We start from the raw sequence: 20,765 nt of genomic DNA, 5'->3' as shown, positions 1-20,765 counted from the left end.
ACTTATATTAATACAGTTTAATCTGCCCTGGCGACCACGTACCTCTTGATAACGATCACCTGCCCTGGTGACCACGTACCTCTTGATAACGATCACCTGCCCTGGCGACCATGTACCTCTTGATAACGATCACCTGCCCTGGCGACCATGTACCTCTTGATAACGATCACCTGTCCATAATGACCACCCCAAAGGATCCCCGACGATTTTTCTTCTATTTAATTCATCTCGTCGTAGCTATCCACCTCTCTATAACACCCACCTTCTTGTCAATCCCTTGGGTGGTTGTTATACACAGGTCTGACCGTACTAAGACAACACACAACACACAACACACAACACACCTTCTTGTCAGTCCCTTGGGTGGTTGTTACACACAGGTCTGACCGTACTAAGAAAACACACAACACACCTTCTTGTCAGTCCCTTGGGTGGAATGTTATACACAGGTCTGACCGTACTAAGAAAACACACAACACACAACACATAAACCTGCTTACGTTGCTTTCATACAGGGGGATATCAATGCACTTGGACGTTTCCTGGTTGTCGAACAACAGCTCTCCCTCCCCGCCCTTGTAGTCCTTGCCGTTGATAGCGGTGATGTCTTTGGTCCGCCATTTTACGCTGACATGACCGTCAGCACCCCCTGTGCGTCCCACTGGGATAAGGGCCCGGAATCCGCTCTCCTTGATGACGAAGCTAGGCTTGGTGAATGCCAGCACACCAGGTTCTGGGAAGAAGTAAAATGAAACAAAATGACAATTACATTTCTAGACCATTATACTTTATGTTGAGTGTGTGAAATTAAAACGCTACTTAGTTTCCAAAACTCATGTTACATCACTTCAAATCTATAAGCATTCGAGAATATGTTCGATTGTTTTTAAGTATAAATCATAATTTTAAGTATAAATCACAATTTCTGTATGCCGTCAACAATAAAGCTTTGAGGTCAACCTCTCCTTTCATTTTTACGTAGAGGGGGAATCGAGACGAGGGTCGTGGTGTATGTGCGTGCGTGCGTGTGTGTGTCTGTGTGTGTGTGTAGAGCGATTCAGACTAAACTACTGGACCGATCTTTATGAAATTTTACATGAGAGTTCCTGGGTATGATATCCTCAGACGTTTTTTTCATTTTTTTGATAAATGTCTTTGATGACGTCATATCCGGCTTTTCGTGAAAGTTGAGGCGGCACTGTCACGCCCTCATTTTTCAACCAAATTGGTTGAAATTTTGGTCAAGTAATCTTCGACGAAGCCCGGACTTCGGTATTGCATTTCAGCTTGGTGGCTTAAAAATTAATTAATGACTTTGGTCATTAAAAATCTGAAAATTGTAAAAAAAATATTTTTTTTATAAAACGATCCAAATTTACGTTCATCTTATTCTCCATCATTTGCTGATTCCAAAAACATATAAATATGTTATATTTGGATTAACAACAAGCTCTGAAAATTAAATATATAAAAATTATTATCAAAATTTTTTTTCGAAATCAATTTAAAAACACTTTCATCTTATTCCTTGTCGGTTCCTGATTCCAAAAACATATAGATATGATATGTTTGGATTAAAAACACGCTCAGAAAGTTAAAACGAAGAGAGGTACAGAAAAGCGTGCTATCCTTCTCAGCGCAACGAATAGTCCCCGCTCTTCTTGTCAATTCCACTGGCACTGCCTTTGCCACGGGCGGTGGAGTGACGATGCTACGAGTATACGGTCTGCGTTGCGTTGCGTTCAGTTTCATTCTGTGAGTTCCACAGCTTGACTAAATGTAGTAATTTCGCCTTACGTGACTTGTTTTTATTTACTTTCTTGTCCCATCGCTGGGAAATTCCGCTCGCTTCCTCCCAGTGGAAAGCTAGCAGCAACGGAGTCGCACTACCCAGGTGTATGCGTGTTTAGGTGTAATCAGCCACCTGCACTTATGGCAGAATGATCGAGGTGACACGGGGGTGGAACATGGATACTGTCTCCGAGTCTTTGTTACTGACCGTCATCGTTGATGATGGTGACCTGGCAGATAGACAAGTTTCCTAGAGAGGCATTGGCTTCGGGTTCCAGATGAAGCTTGACAAAGAAGAACTCGTCAGGTTCCCACTCACAGTCATCAACAATCTCGATAAAGACAGACTTGAGCTCCTCATTCTTGTCAAACTTGATCACTTGGTCAAAAGGCTTGTAGTCCTCTCCCGATATAGCTGTTCCATTAATGGTCTCCACTCTGGAACAAAGGAGGATAGGATATAAAAGACAAACATGAAAGTACCGCTGCTCATACTATTTATACTTCTGATGGGCTAAATATTGCTACATGTACTAACTGCAAATGAATTTTGAACATAGACATCAATAACCATTCAATAAACGACAGAAAAAGAAAGAACAACAAAAAACCAAGAAAAGCAAATGCTTATATATACGACTCACCTTTGTCATGTCCCATTACATTGGAATCCCCCTTTGAAAAACATCCGACAGCAATTGACCCCGAAAATCGACTTCGCTAATATTTTGCCCGGGATGATTTCAAAATGTGTTGAAACAAGTGTGAAAAGGCGATTAGAACTATTTTAGGATTTGCGCCCTATAAATACCCTTATTATTATTATTATTATTATTATTAAAAATGAGAGATATCATATCGAGCGAACATAGCACAAATCCACATTGGAGCTCATTCTTTGACTTTGATGATTGTGATCGCTTGACGTTATTTATAATTGTCAATATTGCTATTTCATATGTTACGTGGATTTCCATTGGTCAATTGGGCAAAACTGAGCTCAGTGCAAAAGTGATATCGATGACATTTCCGTCGATATCAGTTTTGATATCGACGACCTCTTTATTGCTTCCCCACTTCAAAAACAAAAACACCTAAATTTAAAAACAGAACAAATATATATGAAAATGTAATTATTCCAGAATTTAGTTGAGCAAGTGACTAAAGACTTTTTGAAAGAAAAGACATTTTGAAATACTGAAAAGTACAAGAAAAGAGTGAACAAAAAGAAATAATAATCAGAGGGAGGGATATGGAACAGCCAAAACTGAGACAAATACTTTTGTAATTTCTTTACAGTAAATACAAAATGTCCAGAGAATTAGCAATATATCTAACATTGACTGACTGTGTGATGATATCTTCTGCTATTGGTCTGTTTCGAGGTCTCGATTTTGATATCACTGTCGAAACAGACCATAGCAGAAGATATCATCACACATTCCGTCAATATTGGGTAATATTTGTTGCTGCAAAGTTTTAAAGGGCGCAACTCTTTCAGGGCCCTGAAACCCCCATAACAGTTATTTCTGAACGTGGTCTATTGCAATTTCAAAAGCAATGCCCTATATATATATTTCAATCAAAAAGGTCTGAAAAACAAACCCTCACATTTTCCTAACCACCCATACATTCTGGGAGGATTGCGTGTGTGTGTGTGTTTGGGACTGATCATGACACACGTGAAAGAGTGTTTCCGTGCGACGGGAGGATTGCGTGTGTGTGTGTGTGTTTGGGACTGATCATGACACACGTGAAAGAGTGTTTCCGTGCGACGGGAGGTTTGCGTGTATGTGTGTGTGAGTGACATGTGACATACATGTTCCTGGGAAGTGGGGTGTTTGCTAAATGGCGACCCTTTCCAAAAAGACCACCCGTCTAAAGAGACCACCCGTCTAAAGAGACCACTTTTGCTCAGTCCCTTGGGTGGTCTCTTTAGACAGGTTTGACTGTACTCATTACCCTTCCACACAACTGACATGCTTACCCAACCTACCTCACACTGACTGGAATGTCCTTTTTGCCATGACGACGGATGCCCACACGAACTTTACCCTCGTTCTCCATGACAGCAACTTCAGCGGCGGTGAACTCAATGACAGGCTTTCTGCCCCCCTCTGAGTGGTCGACATGCTTGGTGACTGCCTTGGAGGCTTCGCTTCGCTCATCTTCTGGCAGCTGAATCCTCTCGTACAGCTGTGTCCAAAGTCAAGAACAGCGTTAATTAAGATCTGAGGGTCTTGATGGGGTGTTTAATACAAATTGAGGAAGATTTTGAGGTAATTTCAATGCATCATCACCATGACCACCGCCATCATCAGTAAATAATCGTACAAACAAACAAACAAGCAAACAAACAAACCTGGTAAAGGGAAAAGAAACAAGGACAGCAAAAAAGAAAGAAAGAAAGTTTTTCTTTTGAAGGGAGGTATATGATCCTTAGAGGACCATTTTAGGGACCTTTTTAAAAAAAAAAATTGAATTTCCAATGGTAAAGCTTATGTACTTTGCCGAGACTCAAGCGTAGCAACTGAAAAACAAATAATTCATACAATAACAAGAGCCAATAAAATAAAATCAGAAACTAGCAGAAGAAATCAGTATCAATTAATAAATCAATCAATCAATCAAAACAATAAATATGTTACTGTCTTCAAACAAAAGCAATCATAACAACACACACACACACACACACACACACACACACACACATGCATGCCTGCATGCACGCACGTACTCACACACACACATAGTTTCTCTCTCACTCACACACTCTTTGTTTCTCAAACAAAACAGAACTGACAAAATAAGCAAAAATAAGCCCTGAAAGTAAATCAAATTTGAAAGCAATTTCTCTGACAAATGTATACAAAGTCCCAATAAACACAAATTCAGATGATGAGGCCTTATTTTGTATTCCCATTTATTTGGTCTCTCCGCAGTAACTTTAGTGATTTGACTGACAATGTAACAGCAATCCACCTCACAGGCCCCTTGATATCATTTGAATGGTTAAAGGCTCCCTTTATGTATCTTACATACACGTGAATTACAATCAAAGCAGCTCAATATCACCATCAGTTAATGGTATATGCCTGTTACTATCATGTTTCTTGTTCTTCAAATGACTTGTGCCCCCAAACCTATTTTTAATGTACAGTACTCTTTTGGGTGCCAGAAATAGTATCTCCTCTGCTGCTATTCACATCCCATATGGCATTGCCATATGAAAAAAACAATCATGACTAGATCAAATTGAGGGGATCACTACGTGACCACACCTGTGCCATTTAACAGCATGAAGCTGTAAATACAACAGATTAAAAAAACAAAAACAAAAAACAAGACCACAACGTTAAGGAGCGGACACAGCTACTAGTACCTTACAGATCTACAGTATCAAAGGGAGAAACAGAGAAAGGCACTCAGAACACACATGAACTACCCCCCCCCACCCCCATCCTCTTCATTTTCAGCATACTGTATGTATCAACTACTCCAGACAATACATATAATCCCCAATTAGTCCCCTTTTCTCCCCTCCCACAGTATAAACATTTCAGTGGAAATGCAAGAAATTATTTTAAAACATTGCACACTTATTATAAACTGGTGTGAGGGCTACTTTGCCTTGCTAGTTGTTGCTGTACTGTACATTATGCAAGTGAAACAACCAGGTGCTCATAACTTTGCAGTTTTTACCATATGCTTTTCTGTACGTACTTCATACAAAAAAACATGCACAATGTAACATATGAGGTTAGGATAGGAAACAAAGTTAAAATCAAAGCAAACACATTTAAAAAAAACAAGAGCAACCAAAAACAAGAGCATGCTGTGTTAAACTCATTCACTATAGCAGTAAAAGACAATTAAAACTTCTGGAAAGAATAATGTAAAGCCTCTGGTGCTTTCAATCATCAAAGAATGTTGTAGTGGCAACTTTGAAAACAGTGGACAAACCCCCCCCCCCCCCCCCACCCTCACAACACTCACTTGTGCTGATGGGGTCTATGTCGACCAAAAGAGTGGGATTCCCTGTAGGTCGAGTTCCTGTAGGTGGATTCCCTGTATACCTAAGACTTTAAAATTGGCAATCTAGTATACAGGGAATCCCACAGGGTGCAGTTTTTCAATAAAACTTGCAAACCATACTCAAATTTCTAAGAAATATCAAAAAAAGATCGAAAAACATCAAATTCTAACAATGTCGCTAAGCAACACGTGACTTTCATTGATATTAGCAAAACGCTACAGGAACTACACCCTGTGGTATTCCCTGAATACAAGATTGCCAATTTTAAAGTCTTAGGTATACAGAGAATCCACCTGCAGGAACTCGACCTGCAGTGAATCCCATTCTTTTGGTCGACATAGACCCCAACAGCCTCACTTGTGTTGCCTACTGTCGATACGCCCAAGGGGTACAATGTACATGGAAATACCATAAATAATTGAAGAAAGAACATGAACAGAATAACCTTTCTGAAATCAGCTTATTCAAAAACCATTTGTACTTATTACACCGATGAACTCAAAAGGGTCAACCAAGGGGGAAAAAACCTGGTATTGAGAACACACAGTCACAGAAAATGACTAATGCACAAAATATAATACCAACAGTACATTTGAAAACAATCAAACAAACTGAATAAACAGATAAATCAGCCAACAAGAATAATATTGCTGATTGCCCAATGTGACTCACCACTATCAATCATATCGCTCACCTCTTCATGATACTAGAACAAAATACATCATCCCACTTATCTCCCTTATGGATGTAATTATAAGCATGCACACCCCAATGTATCTTTTGAAAATTAAAAAAACAAAAACAAAAAACGAATGAAAACAAAAGGAGCAATTAATTGCTCATACAAATCACCTTCGTCACACTTAATATGAATCAGGAACAAATTATCTGATGCTCTAGCTGTTAAATTGTTCAAGAAAAGTGAAATTGTTCTAATAATCAACATTAACTTCTTCTTCTTCGTTCATGGGCTTAGACTCCCACGTAGACTCGTGTTTTAGCACGAGTGGAAATTTACGTGTATGACCGTTTTTACCCCGCCATTTAGGCAGCCATACGCCGCTTTCGGAGGAAGCATGCTGGGTATTTTCGTATTTCTATAACCCACCAAACTCTGACATGGATTCCAGGATCTTTTCCGTGCGCACTTGGTCTTGTGCTTGCGTGTACACACGAAGGGGGATAAGCCACTAGCAGGTCTGCACATAAGTTGACCTGGGAGATCGGAAAAATCTCCACACTGAACCCACCAGGCGGCCGCGGCCGGGATTCGAACCCTCGACCTTCCGATTAAGAGGCCGACGTCTTACCACCACGCCACAGCGCCCGTCAGCATTAACTTGACCTCTGTGATCTTGAAATTAGAGCAAAATTAAGCAGACTTTGGTTCAGCAGTCCCTGCAATGTACGGCCCCCGGCGTGAGCGGTCACCTGACATGTACGGGCACATTTGCTCGGCACGGAGCGTTTTCCTTCTATATTCGGACACCTGCAAAACGTGGACACGGACACTAATTTTCGGTCCCAACAGCAGGTCATACCACAGGCGGAAGGTATCCTCCACTGGACTACTACTATCACAGAAAGAGTGGACTATACCTTCCGCCTGTGGTCATACCTGCAAAGCACGGACAGACCATCCTCAAATTTTCACCACACCAAAATTGATAACAGAGAAGTCCGGCTCTTGGTACAAAGGTCACAGCCGCAAAGGCGTGATGACAGTCTCTGTTAACTTGGGTGCACGTGTACCCATCAGGAGGGGGTTAGTTTGGGCACTACTTTCTGTGATAGTAGTAGTCCAGTGGACGATACCTTCCGCCTGTGGTCAGGAGTGGAGTACGTATGCTCTTTCTTGCTTTCAAATGCGAAGATGCCAACATGAAAATGCACTATGCTATTTTTTTGTGTCTGTTGGACGTTAAGCAACAGAAGCCACAGTCGATGAAGGCCCTCCGAGAAAGAGAGTGAAAAATCGGCCACAGTTCTCAGCATCGCGTGTCTGTGTGTAACCTCTTTCATTGACAAGATACTCTTGTTTCCCCGCAGCCTTGACCAGTGAGTCTGTTACCTAATCTGTGAACCCTTCAGTTGTGTTGCTTTGTCAAAAGTTAGACACAGTCAACTGGTTTTGCTCTGAGTGAACAGTGCAGCTGGCCTCAATTAGCCGGTGACACCTCTCTGACCACAGCCTGCACCAAACAGTACATGAGTAGTAGGGAGAGGTATGCCTCATGCCTCGGCGCAATGCGCAATGCGCAAGGGTAGGGTCCATCATAAAGTGATAGGTTAAGGTGCCTGTGTTTAAGTAGTGATAAAGAGGGATTGCGTTTAAACGGTTTATTGCGTTTTATATTTTGTCATGTGATTTCATGTGCCTGTACCTGTTGCTCGGTACTAATGACCACTCCAGCTGGGGTAATGACAGGATTACTATCCGCGCTTCGCGGAGCACTCTCTTTTATGACGCTAATAACTATCAGAGGTGTCAGGATAAGGCGATAAAAATGGTACCCCTACTCTTTGCGGAGCCCCCTCGCCGATAAAACCACCAGAGGTGGCCAGCAGTTAGAGAAGTTTAATAGGAGGTGGTTTGCCTACCCCGAGGGTTGATTAGGGTTTAATGCTTAGATTAGTGCTAGACAAATGGTGTGGGGTGGGTGGAGGAGTTAGCTCGACTGGTGAGGCGGGAGAGATGAGAGCTGATTTACAAAAATATAAAAAGCTTTAACAACTAGACTCAGATAGCTACCTGTTGGTTTTATGTAGGTGTTATAAACATCGCAAGTACATTTTACACCGAACACGAGTTGTTCTACAGTCAGTCATACATAATGTTAGGTTAGAGACTGATCACGTCTGAGTATTGGTTGTCCACAGAGACACAAGACCTCACATGCTAGAACATGTTGGTTGGTCACAGGCTTGTGCGGGGAACCATTGGTTATACACTTGGTAAAACTGCTCTCGCAGTTCAGGACGAACCACCTCTTCTAACGTTGAAGCGCTAAGCGCCATGTATAGAGAATCTGTATCCATTTCCAAAAGCTGGTAGTCGGCTCTGGACACAAACTTATCTAGAAAATCAAAATGAAACTCCAACATGCGTAGTTTAGCGTACTGGTAAACAAAGTAACCAATCTGAGAGGGGAGTGACCAGTTGATTTTTTTTAACCATCTCTACTTCAGTGACAGAATCTGTTACTTCTGTTAGTTTTTGAAAACGACCATTGTTGATCAGTTTTGAGGCCTTATCAGACAAAACGTAATGAATATCACGATGGTTGGCCACGTTAGTTAAGGTTTTCCCGTAGACTGAGTTACCGAGCAGTTTGAAAGTTTCAGCTAAGATAGTTTTTGATGAGTCTTGGTCTCCTGCTCGTCTTGCGTTTGAAACGCTGTCACCAAACTGACGGAAACAGGTTTTGGGTTGATACTCTACGATCAGCGTGATGTTTTAACAATCAACCCGTGTTGCACGTACCAAAACAAGAGGGGTGTAGCTAGCAGAATTTGTTCACCGTGGTAACTCCCTACAAGTGTACGGCGTGGTTGGGATAAAAGCTTGTGTTTTTTCAGCGTAGTCTTTCATAAAATCCCCGATCTGTTCTCAGCTGACAGACTCATTTTTGAAAATAGGCTGCATTTCACTGAAATGTTCTTTTAGATGATCAGGTACATAAATATCACACTATATCAACCTGATTGAATCCATAACCCACTCCAACCATTCCCGAGCTAGCTGACCGTAGGGATCTGTTTTTTTCTGCTTTAAACGCGTTTTCTTTTCTACGAATGACAGGGTGCTCTGTGGGCATGTCTTGCATGAGTGCAGCTAAATACAGCGCATCAAATCCCTGAACAGCCTGTACCGGTTTGTCCTGATTACCACGAATGTGTGTTTTGTCTTTTTCGTGGTATCTGTGAAAGACAATAGACGGACCCTCGACAATGTTCTTTCGCAAAAGTGCTTGAACGTCTTTTTGTTTTTCGTTAAAAAGTGAAAAGTAGGTATCTGAAGACAACGTGTCAAACAGACACTTCAGTGTCACACCGGGGGACAGAAATAATACCGTCTTTCAGCAAATCAACTCGCAGACTAGCGTACATACTAATCTGATGCTGCAAAGCAACCAGAAACGGTACTGTGTCTAGGTTGTTGTACCACACCAAAAAAAGCCTTCAAAGTCGTCATTTTGTTTTCAGTCCACACACGCTGACAAAAAGCGTACTCTGTATCAGAAATATTTGAGTTTTTGAGCTTACTAAAAAAAGCTGCATGGGGTGGGAGTTCTCTTTCGTCTAGTGTACTTAGACTAGTGACGTATTCATAGCAGAAAAAACCCTTTTCCTCTTCGACACCGAACGCCTAGAGGTACTTGGAATAACTAAAACCTGGCGCAAGAAAATTGTTGATGTCGAGAAACCGAAGTTTGTCTGTACAAAGACACATATATTGATTGTTACGTTTAACAACAAACTTGAAAGGAGGTCTTTTAGGGGTCTTCTTTTTTCCCTCTGTTCGATAGGAAAGTCAGACAAAGGCGTGACATAAAAACTGGAAGACATGATGTTGTGAACAAAATACCGAGAGTTTGAGCGTTCGAGTCTAACTTGTTCTAGAATGTCATGGTCACTGATTTCACCGAGAAAAGAAAGAAAGTCCTGCTTTGACAACTCAGGCGCGGTCGTTGTAAGACAGAGTGGTTATTGACTGAGGCATGAAAGAAAGACAAGTCACCCGACTCTTTGTTTTTGAGAAGAAAGGAGTGAGAAAAATTGATTTTGAAGCGTTTGTTTTGCTCATGGAACAGATCAAGAAGCGACTCGTCCCAATCAGGGAAATCAGAACAAGGGTTCCTCTTAAAAGAGAAAATGTGGCGCTTTTTTACACACACTAATCGTGTAAGATATATAGAAGAATTACAACCCCTGGTACACGCGTATAACCATTCGTTTCACAGAAGTATAAAAACAGCACCTGTTAAAGTTTGTCTCGCTAACAAAGAAACAGAACAAACGTAAGTTTTGTACGAACAACCCCCCAATGAAAACACCCAAAGGTAGGCTACAGGTTGGTGATCGTGTGAGACTAAGTAAAACACGACGACTCTTTAAAAAAGATTATTTACCTGCGTGAACAGAAGAATTATTTACAGTTAGCAATGTGTTGAAAACAACTCCAGTGACCTATAAGCTGAAAGACGCTCACGCAGAAGAACTACAAGGTAGTTTGTTTTTTTTACAAAGAAGAACTACAAAAAGTAGGAGAGAAAGAAATGTATCGTATTGACAAAGTACTAAAAGAACGACTTGGTAAGGGAGGAAAAAAAGAGTATTTAGTGCATTGGTTTGGGTACCCAACGTCATTTTCTTTCTTTCTTTATTTGGTGTTTAACGTCGTTTTCAAACGTTCAAGGTTATATCGCGACAGGGAATGGGGGGGAAATGGGATAGAGCCACTTAATTGTTAATTGTTTCTTGTTCACAAAACCCAACGTCATTTGACACATGGATCTCAGCTGATAGTCTTAGACAGTATTCAGAGTAGTTATGGCTGAGGACGCCTTGTCTGCTGAAGATACAACTGTTGCTACTAACGTATTAGAAGAGACAACTACTGATACCAAGAGATTCTCTTGCTTGTGGTGTGTTTTTGGTTATCGCGCCCCTCGTAGTGAGATTGTATTTTTGTAAAACATTTTTTGTTTTTTTTTTGTTTTTTTGTTTTTTGTTGATCAGATTTTTCTAATTTATATTGTAGTAGGTGTGTCTCTGTTTAATTTGACAAACTGGTGGGAATGTCCGGTCCACTGTTTGAACAAGGTTTTTGTGGGTTTTTGCAAAGAATGAGGCAAGGGTCCTTTGTGCAAAGCAAGACAGCGAAAGAGACACAGACCGTCAGTATAAGGAAAATGATGATGCTCGTCTTTTTGTAACTTGTGCAAGAACTGTGTGTTTGTGATGTAGTTAGGTAGACTACCACAGACTCATCCGATAGGAAAGTCAGACAAAGGCGTGACATAGAAACTGGAAGACATGATGGTGTGAACAGAATACCGAGAGTTTGGGCGTTCGAGTCTAACTTGTTCTAGAATGTCATGGTCACTGATTTCACCGAGAAAAGAAAGAAAGTCCTGGTTTGAGTTGATCAGGCGTGGTCGTTGAAAAACAGAGTGGTTATTGACTGATGCATGAAAGAAAGACAAGTCACTCATGGAACAGATCAGGGGGAAATCAGAACAAGGGTTCCTCTTAAAAGAGAAAATGTGGCGCTTTTTTACACACACTAATCGTGTAAGATTTGTAGAAGAATTACAACACCTGGTACACGCGTATAACCATTCGTTTCACAGAAGTATAAAACCAACACCTGTTAAAGTTTGCCTCGCTAACAAAGAAACAGTTTGGTAAGTTTTGTACGGACAACCCCCAAAGAAAAACACCCAAAGGTAGGCTACAGGTTGATGATCGTGTGAGACTAAGTAAAACACGGCGACTCTTTAAAAAAGGTTATTTACCTGCGTGAACAGAAGAATTATTTACAGTTAGCAGTGTGTTGAAAACAACTCCAGTGACCGATAAGTTGAAAGACGCTAACGCAGAATAACTACAAGGTAGTTTTTTTTACAAAGAAGAACTACAAAACGTAGGAGAGAAAGAAATGTATCGTATTGACAAAGTTTTAATGTGATGAGCCACGGATTAACCCTGCTTACCTAACGGTGGTTACACACGCCTCTTTGTTTGTCAGAAAAGCAAAACTAAATCCAGCTGTAAGTCTTGTTCACGCAAAAGCCCTGGAGAGGTCCACAGCCAAATACCCTCTAAAAAGAGTAGTTATGAAATCTTACGGGATCCCGCGTGGAAACCATAGTGCTGTTTTAGACAATTTGTTTCTCAGGCAGCCACCAACACGCGTTGTAGTAGGACTAGTAGAGAGCGCTGCGTTTAACGGTAGCTACACAAAAAAAACATTCAACTTTTAAAACCCACAACTTGAATTTTCTCTGCCTCTATGTTGATGGAAAACAAGCCCCTGCAAAACCACTAACACCAGACTTTTGAAAACAGACAGTATGTGGAGGGCCCCAAAGAGTTTAAAATCGTGATCGTGATTGGCGATTTTTGACCTTTCTGTGACCGTGATTGCCGAAATTTCCATTTCTGTGATCGTGATGGGACTTTGCCCGTGATCCGTGATGACAAAAAAATCAAGTCTCGTGATCGTGATCGTCATTTGTTTTCGCGATCGTGATGGGCATTATTGCAAAGCATTTTATTTTCAACGTACATTTTTCACAACTGTATCACTCTATGATCCTCTATTCGTCAAGGTGTTCGTGATCGTGAAAACAAAAATCAAGGTAACTGTGATCGTGAAAGCTAAAATTTCCCTTCCCGTGATCGTGATGATACCCCCCCTTTGGGGCCCTCTATGTGGGAAGTTTCTTTAGTTTGACCGCAGGAACAGGAGTGGGTGTTGGTGACGCCGGTAACAGAATTGTCTATGAATACTACTGTGGGAGTTTGCGTCTGGAACTAAAAGTTTAGTGCACCCCTGGTAGAGCCTGTTCACGTTATTGTGTATGCAGAAATGGCCTCGTTGCTAGAAAATGATCGGAGTAGGCAGGTTATCACTGATTTTACATCATGAATGGACTAGAGATCTCTCGCCTACTGTTAAGACACCCCGTGGCAAGACGGTCGTTTATGGGTGTTTACACCAGAGACGAACTTCCTTCTGAGATAAATTTACTTCACCCCTCGTCTTACGTCATAAACACAGACCCAGCACATAAGGTTGGGTCTCATTGGGTTGGTGTGTATTATGATGGTCAGGGGAATATTGAATATTTTGATAGTTTTGGTTTTAAACCGAATCACAAAGACATTGAAGGTGTTTGTTTTTTATGCGTCATTGGTTTGTGTTCTAAAACCAACGAACAGGTATTACAGGGGATGTTAAGTTCTACTTGTGGTTTGTTTGCAATGTATTTCATCATCAAAAAGAGTCAAGGTACAAGGCTCCGTGACATCATTTCTATTTTTAACCCCCAAAACCCTGTTGTAAATGACCGTAAGTTCATAGCACTTTTTTAGACAACACCGCCTACTCTACACTACAGTCTACAAAGACAGTCTCCTAGAGGTAAAAGTTGTTTAACACTTTTGTTGTTGTTGTTGCTGAGAACGACAAAAGAGATGTTTGACGAGAAAGAGCCTCTGTTTAGCTCACCGCTACCCGAACCTGATATGTTTCCTTGGTTTTCACCAAGGAAACAGAAAGAACAGACGCGTGCGACCAAGTCAAAGAGGGGTGGTCTTGGCCAGTAAAGAATTTACTCGCCTGATCAAAGTCCGAGAAAGACTGTTGAAGCGACTTAAAACACAAACAGAAGTTGTAGCTATAGAAGTTAAAAAACACCAGACGTGTCAGAAGAGCCCAGAACAAAAAGAAGAAACACCAGCAGACGAACTACCTCACACACCTGGCAAATACTCGGAGAGCAGCAATCTGTTTGAAAACTGCTACCAGGAACCGGCTGGTGTGTCTACCTTCAACGACCTCGGTTACTATAACCCAACATTGTTAAATACGAAAGTCGCCCCACGTCAAGTTATGGGAGCGCCCCTTAAAAAGAGAAAATGTGTCGCTTTTTTACACACACTAATCGTGTAAGATATGTAGAAGAATTACAACACCTGGTACACGCGTATAACCATTCGTTTCACAGAAGTATAAAACAGCACCTGTTAAAGTTTGCCTCGCTAATAAAGAAACAGTTTGGTAAGTTTTGTACGGACAACCCCAAAAGAAAACACCCAAAGGTAGGCTACAGGTTGGTGATCGTGTGAGACTAAGTAAAACACGGTGACTCTTTAAAAAAGGTTATTTACCTGCGTGGTCAGAAGAATTATTTACAGTTAGCAGTGAGTTGAAAACAACTCCAGTGACCGATAAGCTGAAAGACGCTCACGCAGAAGAACTACAAGGTAGTTTTTTTTTTTACAAAGAAGAACTACAAAAAGTAGGAGAGAAAGAAATGTATTGTATTGACAAAGTTTTAATGTGATGACCCACGGACTAAACCCTGCTTACCTAACGGTGATTACACACACCTCTTTGTTTGTCAGAAAATCAAAACTAAATCCAGCTGTAAGTCTTGCTCACACAAAAACCCTAGAGAGCTCCACAGCCAAATACCCTCTAAAAAGAGTAGTTATGAAATCTTACGGGATCCCGCGTGGAAACCTTAGTGCTGTTTTAGACAACTTGTTTCTCAGGTAGCTACCAAGACGCGTTGTAGTAGGACTAGTAGAGAGCGCTGCGTTTAACGGTAGCTACACCAAAAAGCCATTCAACGTTTAAAACCCACAACTTGAATTTTCTCTGCCTCTATGTTGATGGAAAACAAGTCCCTGCAAAACCACTAACACCAGACTTTGAAAACAGACAGTATGTGGGAAGCTTCTTTAGTTTGACCACAGGAACAGGGGTGGGTGTTGGTGACGTCGGTAACAGAATTGTCTATGAAGACTACCCCGGAGGCTATACGCTGTATGTATTTGACCTGTCACCGTCAATGTTGGGTGGAGATCAGATTGAGCTGATGCGCTGTGGGAGTTTGCGTCTGGAACTAAAGTTTAGTGCACCCCTGACAGAGCCTGTTCACGTTATTGTGTATGCAGAAATGGACTCGTTGCTAGAAATTGATCGGAGTAGGCAGGTTATCACTGATTTTACATCATGAATGGTCTAGAGATCTCTCGCCTACTGTTAAGACACCCCTTGGCAAGACGGCCGTTTATGGGTGTTTACACCAGAGACCAACTTCCTTCTGAGATAAATTTACTTCACCCCTCGTCTTACGTCATAAACACAGACCCAGCACATAAGGTTGGGTCTCATTGGGTTGGTGTGTATTATGATGGTCAGGGGAATATTGAATATTTTGATAGTTTTGGTTTTAAACCGAATCACAAAGACATTGAAGGTGTTTTTTTATTTGTTTTTTTTATGCGTCATTGGTTTGTGTTCTAAAACCAACGAACAGGTATTACAGGGGATGTTAAGTTCTACTTGTGGTTTGTTTGCAATGTATTTCATCATCAAAAAGAGTCAAGGTACAAGACTCCGTGACATCATTTCTATTTTTAACCCCCAAAACCCTGGTGTAAATGACCGTAAGCTCATAGCACTTTTTTCAAAGATGCGTTAACGCAACAAGTCTAAAGCTGTTGTTGTAAAAAATAGTAACTGATGTCATAGTGTAAGGAGGTTATGTATAAAGATGGTGTTGTCTAATTTTTTTTTACTAAATCCCCTGAGCGAGCCACAAGACAACACCACCTACTCTACACTACAGTCTACAAAGACAGTCTCCTAGAGGTAAAAGTTGTTTAACACTTTTGTTGTTGTTGTTGTTGAGAACGACAAAAGAGATGTTTGACGAGGAAGAGCCTCTGTTTAGCTCACCGCTACCCGAACCTGATATGTTTCCTTTGGGACGAACCATTTTCGCGAGTGTCAGAACGTGGTGAAAACTTGTGAAAATCCACATCAGACATTACACCACCCAAGGAAACAGAAAAAACAGACGCGTGCGACCAAGTCAAAGAGGGGTGGTCTTGGCCAGTAAAGAATTTACTCGCCTGATCAAAAGTCCGAGAAAGGCTGTTGAAGCGACTTAAAACACAAACAGAAGTTGTAGCTAGAGAAGTTAAAAAAAAACACCAGACGTGTCAGAAGAGCCCAGAACAAAAAGAAGAAACACCAGCAGACGAACAACCTCACACACCTGGCAAATACTCGGAGAGCAGCAATCTGTTTGAAAACTGCTACCAGGAACCGGCTGGTATGTCTACCTTCAACGACCTCGGTTACTATAACCCAACATTGTTAAAATACGAAAGTCGCCCCACGTCAAGTTATTGGAGCGCACCTTAAAAGAGAAAATGTGGCGCTATTTTACACACACTAATCGTGTAAGATTTGTAGAAGAATTACAACACCTGGTACACGCGTATAACGCGAAGTATAAAACAGCACCTGTTAAAGTTTGCCTCGCTAACAAAGAAACAGTTTGGTAAGTTTTGTACGGACAACCCCAAAAGAAAACACCCAAAGGTAGGCTACAGGTTGGTGATCGTGTGAGACTAAGTAAAACACGGTGACTCTTTAAAAAAGGTTATTTGCCTGCGTGAAACAGAAGAATTATTTACAGTTAGCAGTGTGTTGAAAACAATTCCAGTGACCTATAAGCTGAAAGACGCTCACGCAGAAGAACTACAAGGTAGTTTTTACAAAGAAGAACTACAAAAAGTAGGAGAGAAAAAAAATGTATCGTATTGACAAAGTACTAAAAGAACGACTTGGTAAGGGAGGAAAAAAAAGAGTCTTTAGTGCCTTGATTTGGGTATCCAACGTCATTTGACACATGGCTCTCAGCTGATAGCCTTAGACAGTATTCAGAGTAGTTATGTGTGAGGCTGTCTTGTCTGCTGAAGCTACGACTGTTGATACTAACGTCTTAGAAGAGCCAACAACTGATACCAAGAGCTTCTGTGTGTGTGTGTGTGTGTGTGTGTGTGTGTGTGTGTGTGTGTGTGTGTGTGTGTGTGTGTGTGTGTGTGTGTGTGTGTGTGTGTGTGTGTGTGTGTTTGCACTTACATTTTTTTTTCACCACACATATAACCCTACCTCTTACATAGCCTATCAACAACGAAGAAAAAAAAATAAATAAAAAATAAAACAGTCATTATAACAACAACAACACCAACACTAGTCAGTGGGTTAGTTACGAAGGTTCGCTGTTTTATCTAGATGCCGTACACTGCTGTCTAGTGCAATTAAATGGGTTTCTCTGCGGTTGGTGGAGCCCTCTCTCTTTTATGGCGCTAATAACTATCAGATGTGTCAGGATAAGGCGATAAAAATGGTACCCCTACTCTTTGCGGAGCCCCCTCGCCGATAAAACCACCAGAGGTGGCCAGCAGTTAGAGAAGTTTAATAGGAGGTGGTTTGCCTACCCCGAGGGTTGATTAGGGTTTAATGCTTAGATTAGTGCTAGACAAATGATGTGGGGTGGGTGGAGGAGTTAGCTCGACTGGTGAGGCGGGAGAGATGAGAGCTGATGTACAAAAATATAAAAAAGCTTTAACAACTAGACTCAGATAGCTACCTGTTGGTTTTATGTAGGTGTTATAAACACCGCAGGTACATTTACAACAACAAATGGTGTTTAACGTCGTTTTCAACCACGAAGGTTATATCGCGACGAAGGTACATTTACACCGAACACGAATTGTACCACAGGCAGTCATACAGAATGTTAGGTTAGAGGCTGCTCACGCCTGAGTATTGCACCACGGCGACGCAAACCTTTTAAATTGCAAACTGACAAGGGAACAGAGTTTTTGAACGCCCCTTTTTAGCGTTTTAAAAAAAATACAATCTCACTACGAGGGGCGCAATGACATCAACACAAAAAAAAAAGTATAACCATTCGTTTCACAGAAGTATAAAATCAGCACCTGTTAAAGTTTGCCTCGCTAACGGGCGAAGTTACAGTTTGGTTAGTTTTGTATGGACAACCCCCAAAGAAAAAAACCCAAAGGTAGGCTACAGGTTGGTGATCGTGTAAGACTAAGTAAAACACGACGACTCTTTAAAAAAGGTTATTTACCTGCGTGGCCAGAAAAAATATTTTCAGTTAGCAGTGTGTTGAAATCAACTCCAGTGACCTATAAACTGAAAGACGATCACGCAGAAGAATTACAATCAATCAATCAATCAATGAGGCTTATATCGCGCATATTCCGTGGGTACAGTTCTAGGCGCTTTGCAGTGATGCCGCGTGAGATGAAATTTTATACGGCCAGTAGATTGCAGCCATTTCGGCGCATATTTACCTTTCGCGGCCTATTATTCCAAGTCACACGGGTATAAGTAGACAATTATTAACTGTGCCTAAGTAATTTTGCCAGGAAAGAACCTTTTGTCAATCGTGGGATCTTTAACGTGCACACCCAATGTAGTGTACACGGGGGGAGGGTTCGGACACCGAAGAGAGTCTGCACACAAAGTTGACTCTGAAATAAATTTCCGCCGAACCTGGGATCGAACTCACGCTGACAGCGGCCAACTGAATACAAATCCAGCGCGCTACCAACTGAGCTATATCCCCGCCCAAAGAAGAATTACAAAAAGTAGGAGAGAAAAAAATGTATTGTATTGACAAAGTACTAAAAGAATTACTTGGTAAGGGGGAAAAAGAGTATTTAGTGTATTGGTTTGGGTACCCAACGTCATTTAACATATGGATCTCATCTGATAGCCTTGGACAGCATTCAGAGTAGTTATGGCTGAGGACGCCTTGTCTGCTGAAGATACCACTGTTGATACTAACGTCTTAGAAGAGACAACTACTGATACTAAGAGATTCTCTCGATTGTGGCGTGTTTTTGGTTATCACACCCCTCGTAGTGAGCTTGTATTTTTTGGGTCAGATTTTTGTTATTTATATTGTAGTAGGTGTGTCTCTGTTTAATTTGATGGCCCACGGACTAAACCCTGCTTACCTAACGGTGATTACACACATCTCTTTGTTTGTCAGAAAAGCAAAACTAAATCCAGCTGTAAGGCTTGCTCACGTAAAAACCCTGGAGAGGTCCACAGCCAAATACCATCTAAAAAGAGTAGTTATAAAATCTTACGGGATCCCGCGTGGAAACCTCAGTGCTGTTTTAGACAATTTGTTTCTCAGTCAGCTACCAACACGCGTTGTAGTAGGACTAGTAGAGCTCGCTGCATTTAACGATAGCTACACCAAAAATCCATTCAACTTTAAAACTCACAACTTGAATTTCCTCTGTCTCTATGTTACTGGAAAACAAGTCTCTGCAAAACCACTAACACCAGACTTTGAAAACAGACAGTATGTGGGAAGTTTCTTTAGTTTGACCACAGGAACAGGGGTGGGTGTTAGTGACGCTGGTAACGGAATTGCCTATGAAGACTATCCCGGAGGTTATACGCTGTATGTATTCGACTTGTCACCGTCAATGTTGGATGGAGATCAGCTTGAGTTGGTGCGCTGTGGGGGGGTTTGCGTCTGGAACTAAAGTTTAGTGTACCCCTGGTAGAGCCTGTTCGCGTTATTGTGTATACAGAAATGGCCTCGTTGCTAGAAATTGCTCGGAGTAGGCAGGTTATCACTGATTTTACATCATGAATGGTCTAGAGATCTCTCGCCTACTGTTAAGACACCCCTTGGCAAGACGGTCGTTTATGGGTGTCTACGCCAGAGACCAACTTCCTTCTGAGATAAATTTACTTCACCCCTCGTCTTACGTCATAAACACAGACCCAGCGCATAAGGTTGGGTCTCATTGGGTTGGTGTGTATTATGCTGGTCAGGGGAATATTGAATATTTTGATAGTTTTGTTTTAAAACCGAATCACAAAGACATTGAAGTTTTTTTTTTAGTTGTTGTTGCGTTATTGGATTGTGTTATAAAAACCAACGAACAGGTATTACAGGAGATGTTAAGTTCTACTTGTGTTTTGCTTGCAATGTATTTCATCATCAAAAAGAGTCAGGGTACAAGGCTCCGTGACATCATTTCTATTTTTAACCCCCAAAACCCTGACCATAAGCTCATAGCACTTTTTCAGAGATGTGTTAACGCAACAAGTCTAAACCTGTTGTTGTAAAAATAGTAACTGATGTCATAGTGTAAGGAGGTTATGTATAAAGATGGTGTTGTCTAATTTTTTTTACTAAATCCCCTGATCGAGCCACAAGACAACACCGCCTACTCTACACTACAGTCTACAAAGACAGTCTCCTGGAAGTAAAAGTTGTTTAACACTTTTGTTGTTGTTGTTGTTGTTGCTGAGAACGACAAAAGAGATGGTTGACGAGGAAGAGTA

At 41.3% G+C, this 20,765-nt stretch overlaps 1 protein-coding gene across 5 annotated transcripts in view; it reads right to left on the bottom strand.

Annotated features, from left to right (window-relative positions):
- Positions 1–20,765, bottom strand: part of LOC138960262 (sodium/calcium exchanger Calx-like) — a 114,665-nt gene that overhangs the window by 15,644 nt on the left and 78,256 nt on the right. For all 5 annotated transcript variants that reach the window (XM_070332077.1, XM_070332076.1, XM_070332080.1 and 2 more), the window contains 3 exons: positions 3,788–3,987; positions 2,000–2,229; positions 501–733 (listed from right to left, as the gene is read on the bottom strand). In XM_070332077.1, the coding sequence (XP_070188178.1) occupies positions 501–733; positions 2,000–2,229; positions 3,788–3,987 (663 nt within the window). The remainder of the gene's footprint in view (positions 1–500; positions 734–1,999; positions 2,230–3,787; positions 3,988–20,765) is intronic.

The sequence above is a fragment of the Littorina saxatilis genome, linkage group LG2 (assembly GCF_037325665.1).
Source record: "Littorina saxatilis isolate snail1 linkage group LG2, US_GU_Lsax_2.0, whole genome shotgun sequence".
In the NCBI taxonomy this organism is placed as follows: Eukaryota; Metazoa; Mollusca; class Gastropoda; order Littorinimorpha; family Littorinidae; genus Littorina; species Littorina saxatilis.
The sequence above is the reverse complement of the archived record's forward strand: the minus strand, read 5'-3'. Positions and strand labels throughout refer to the sequence as shown.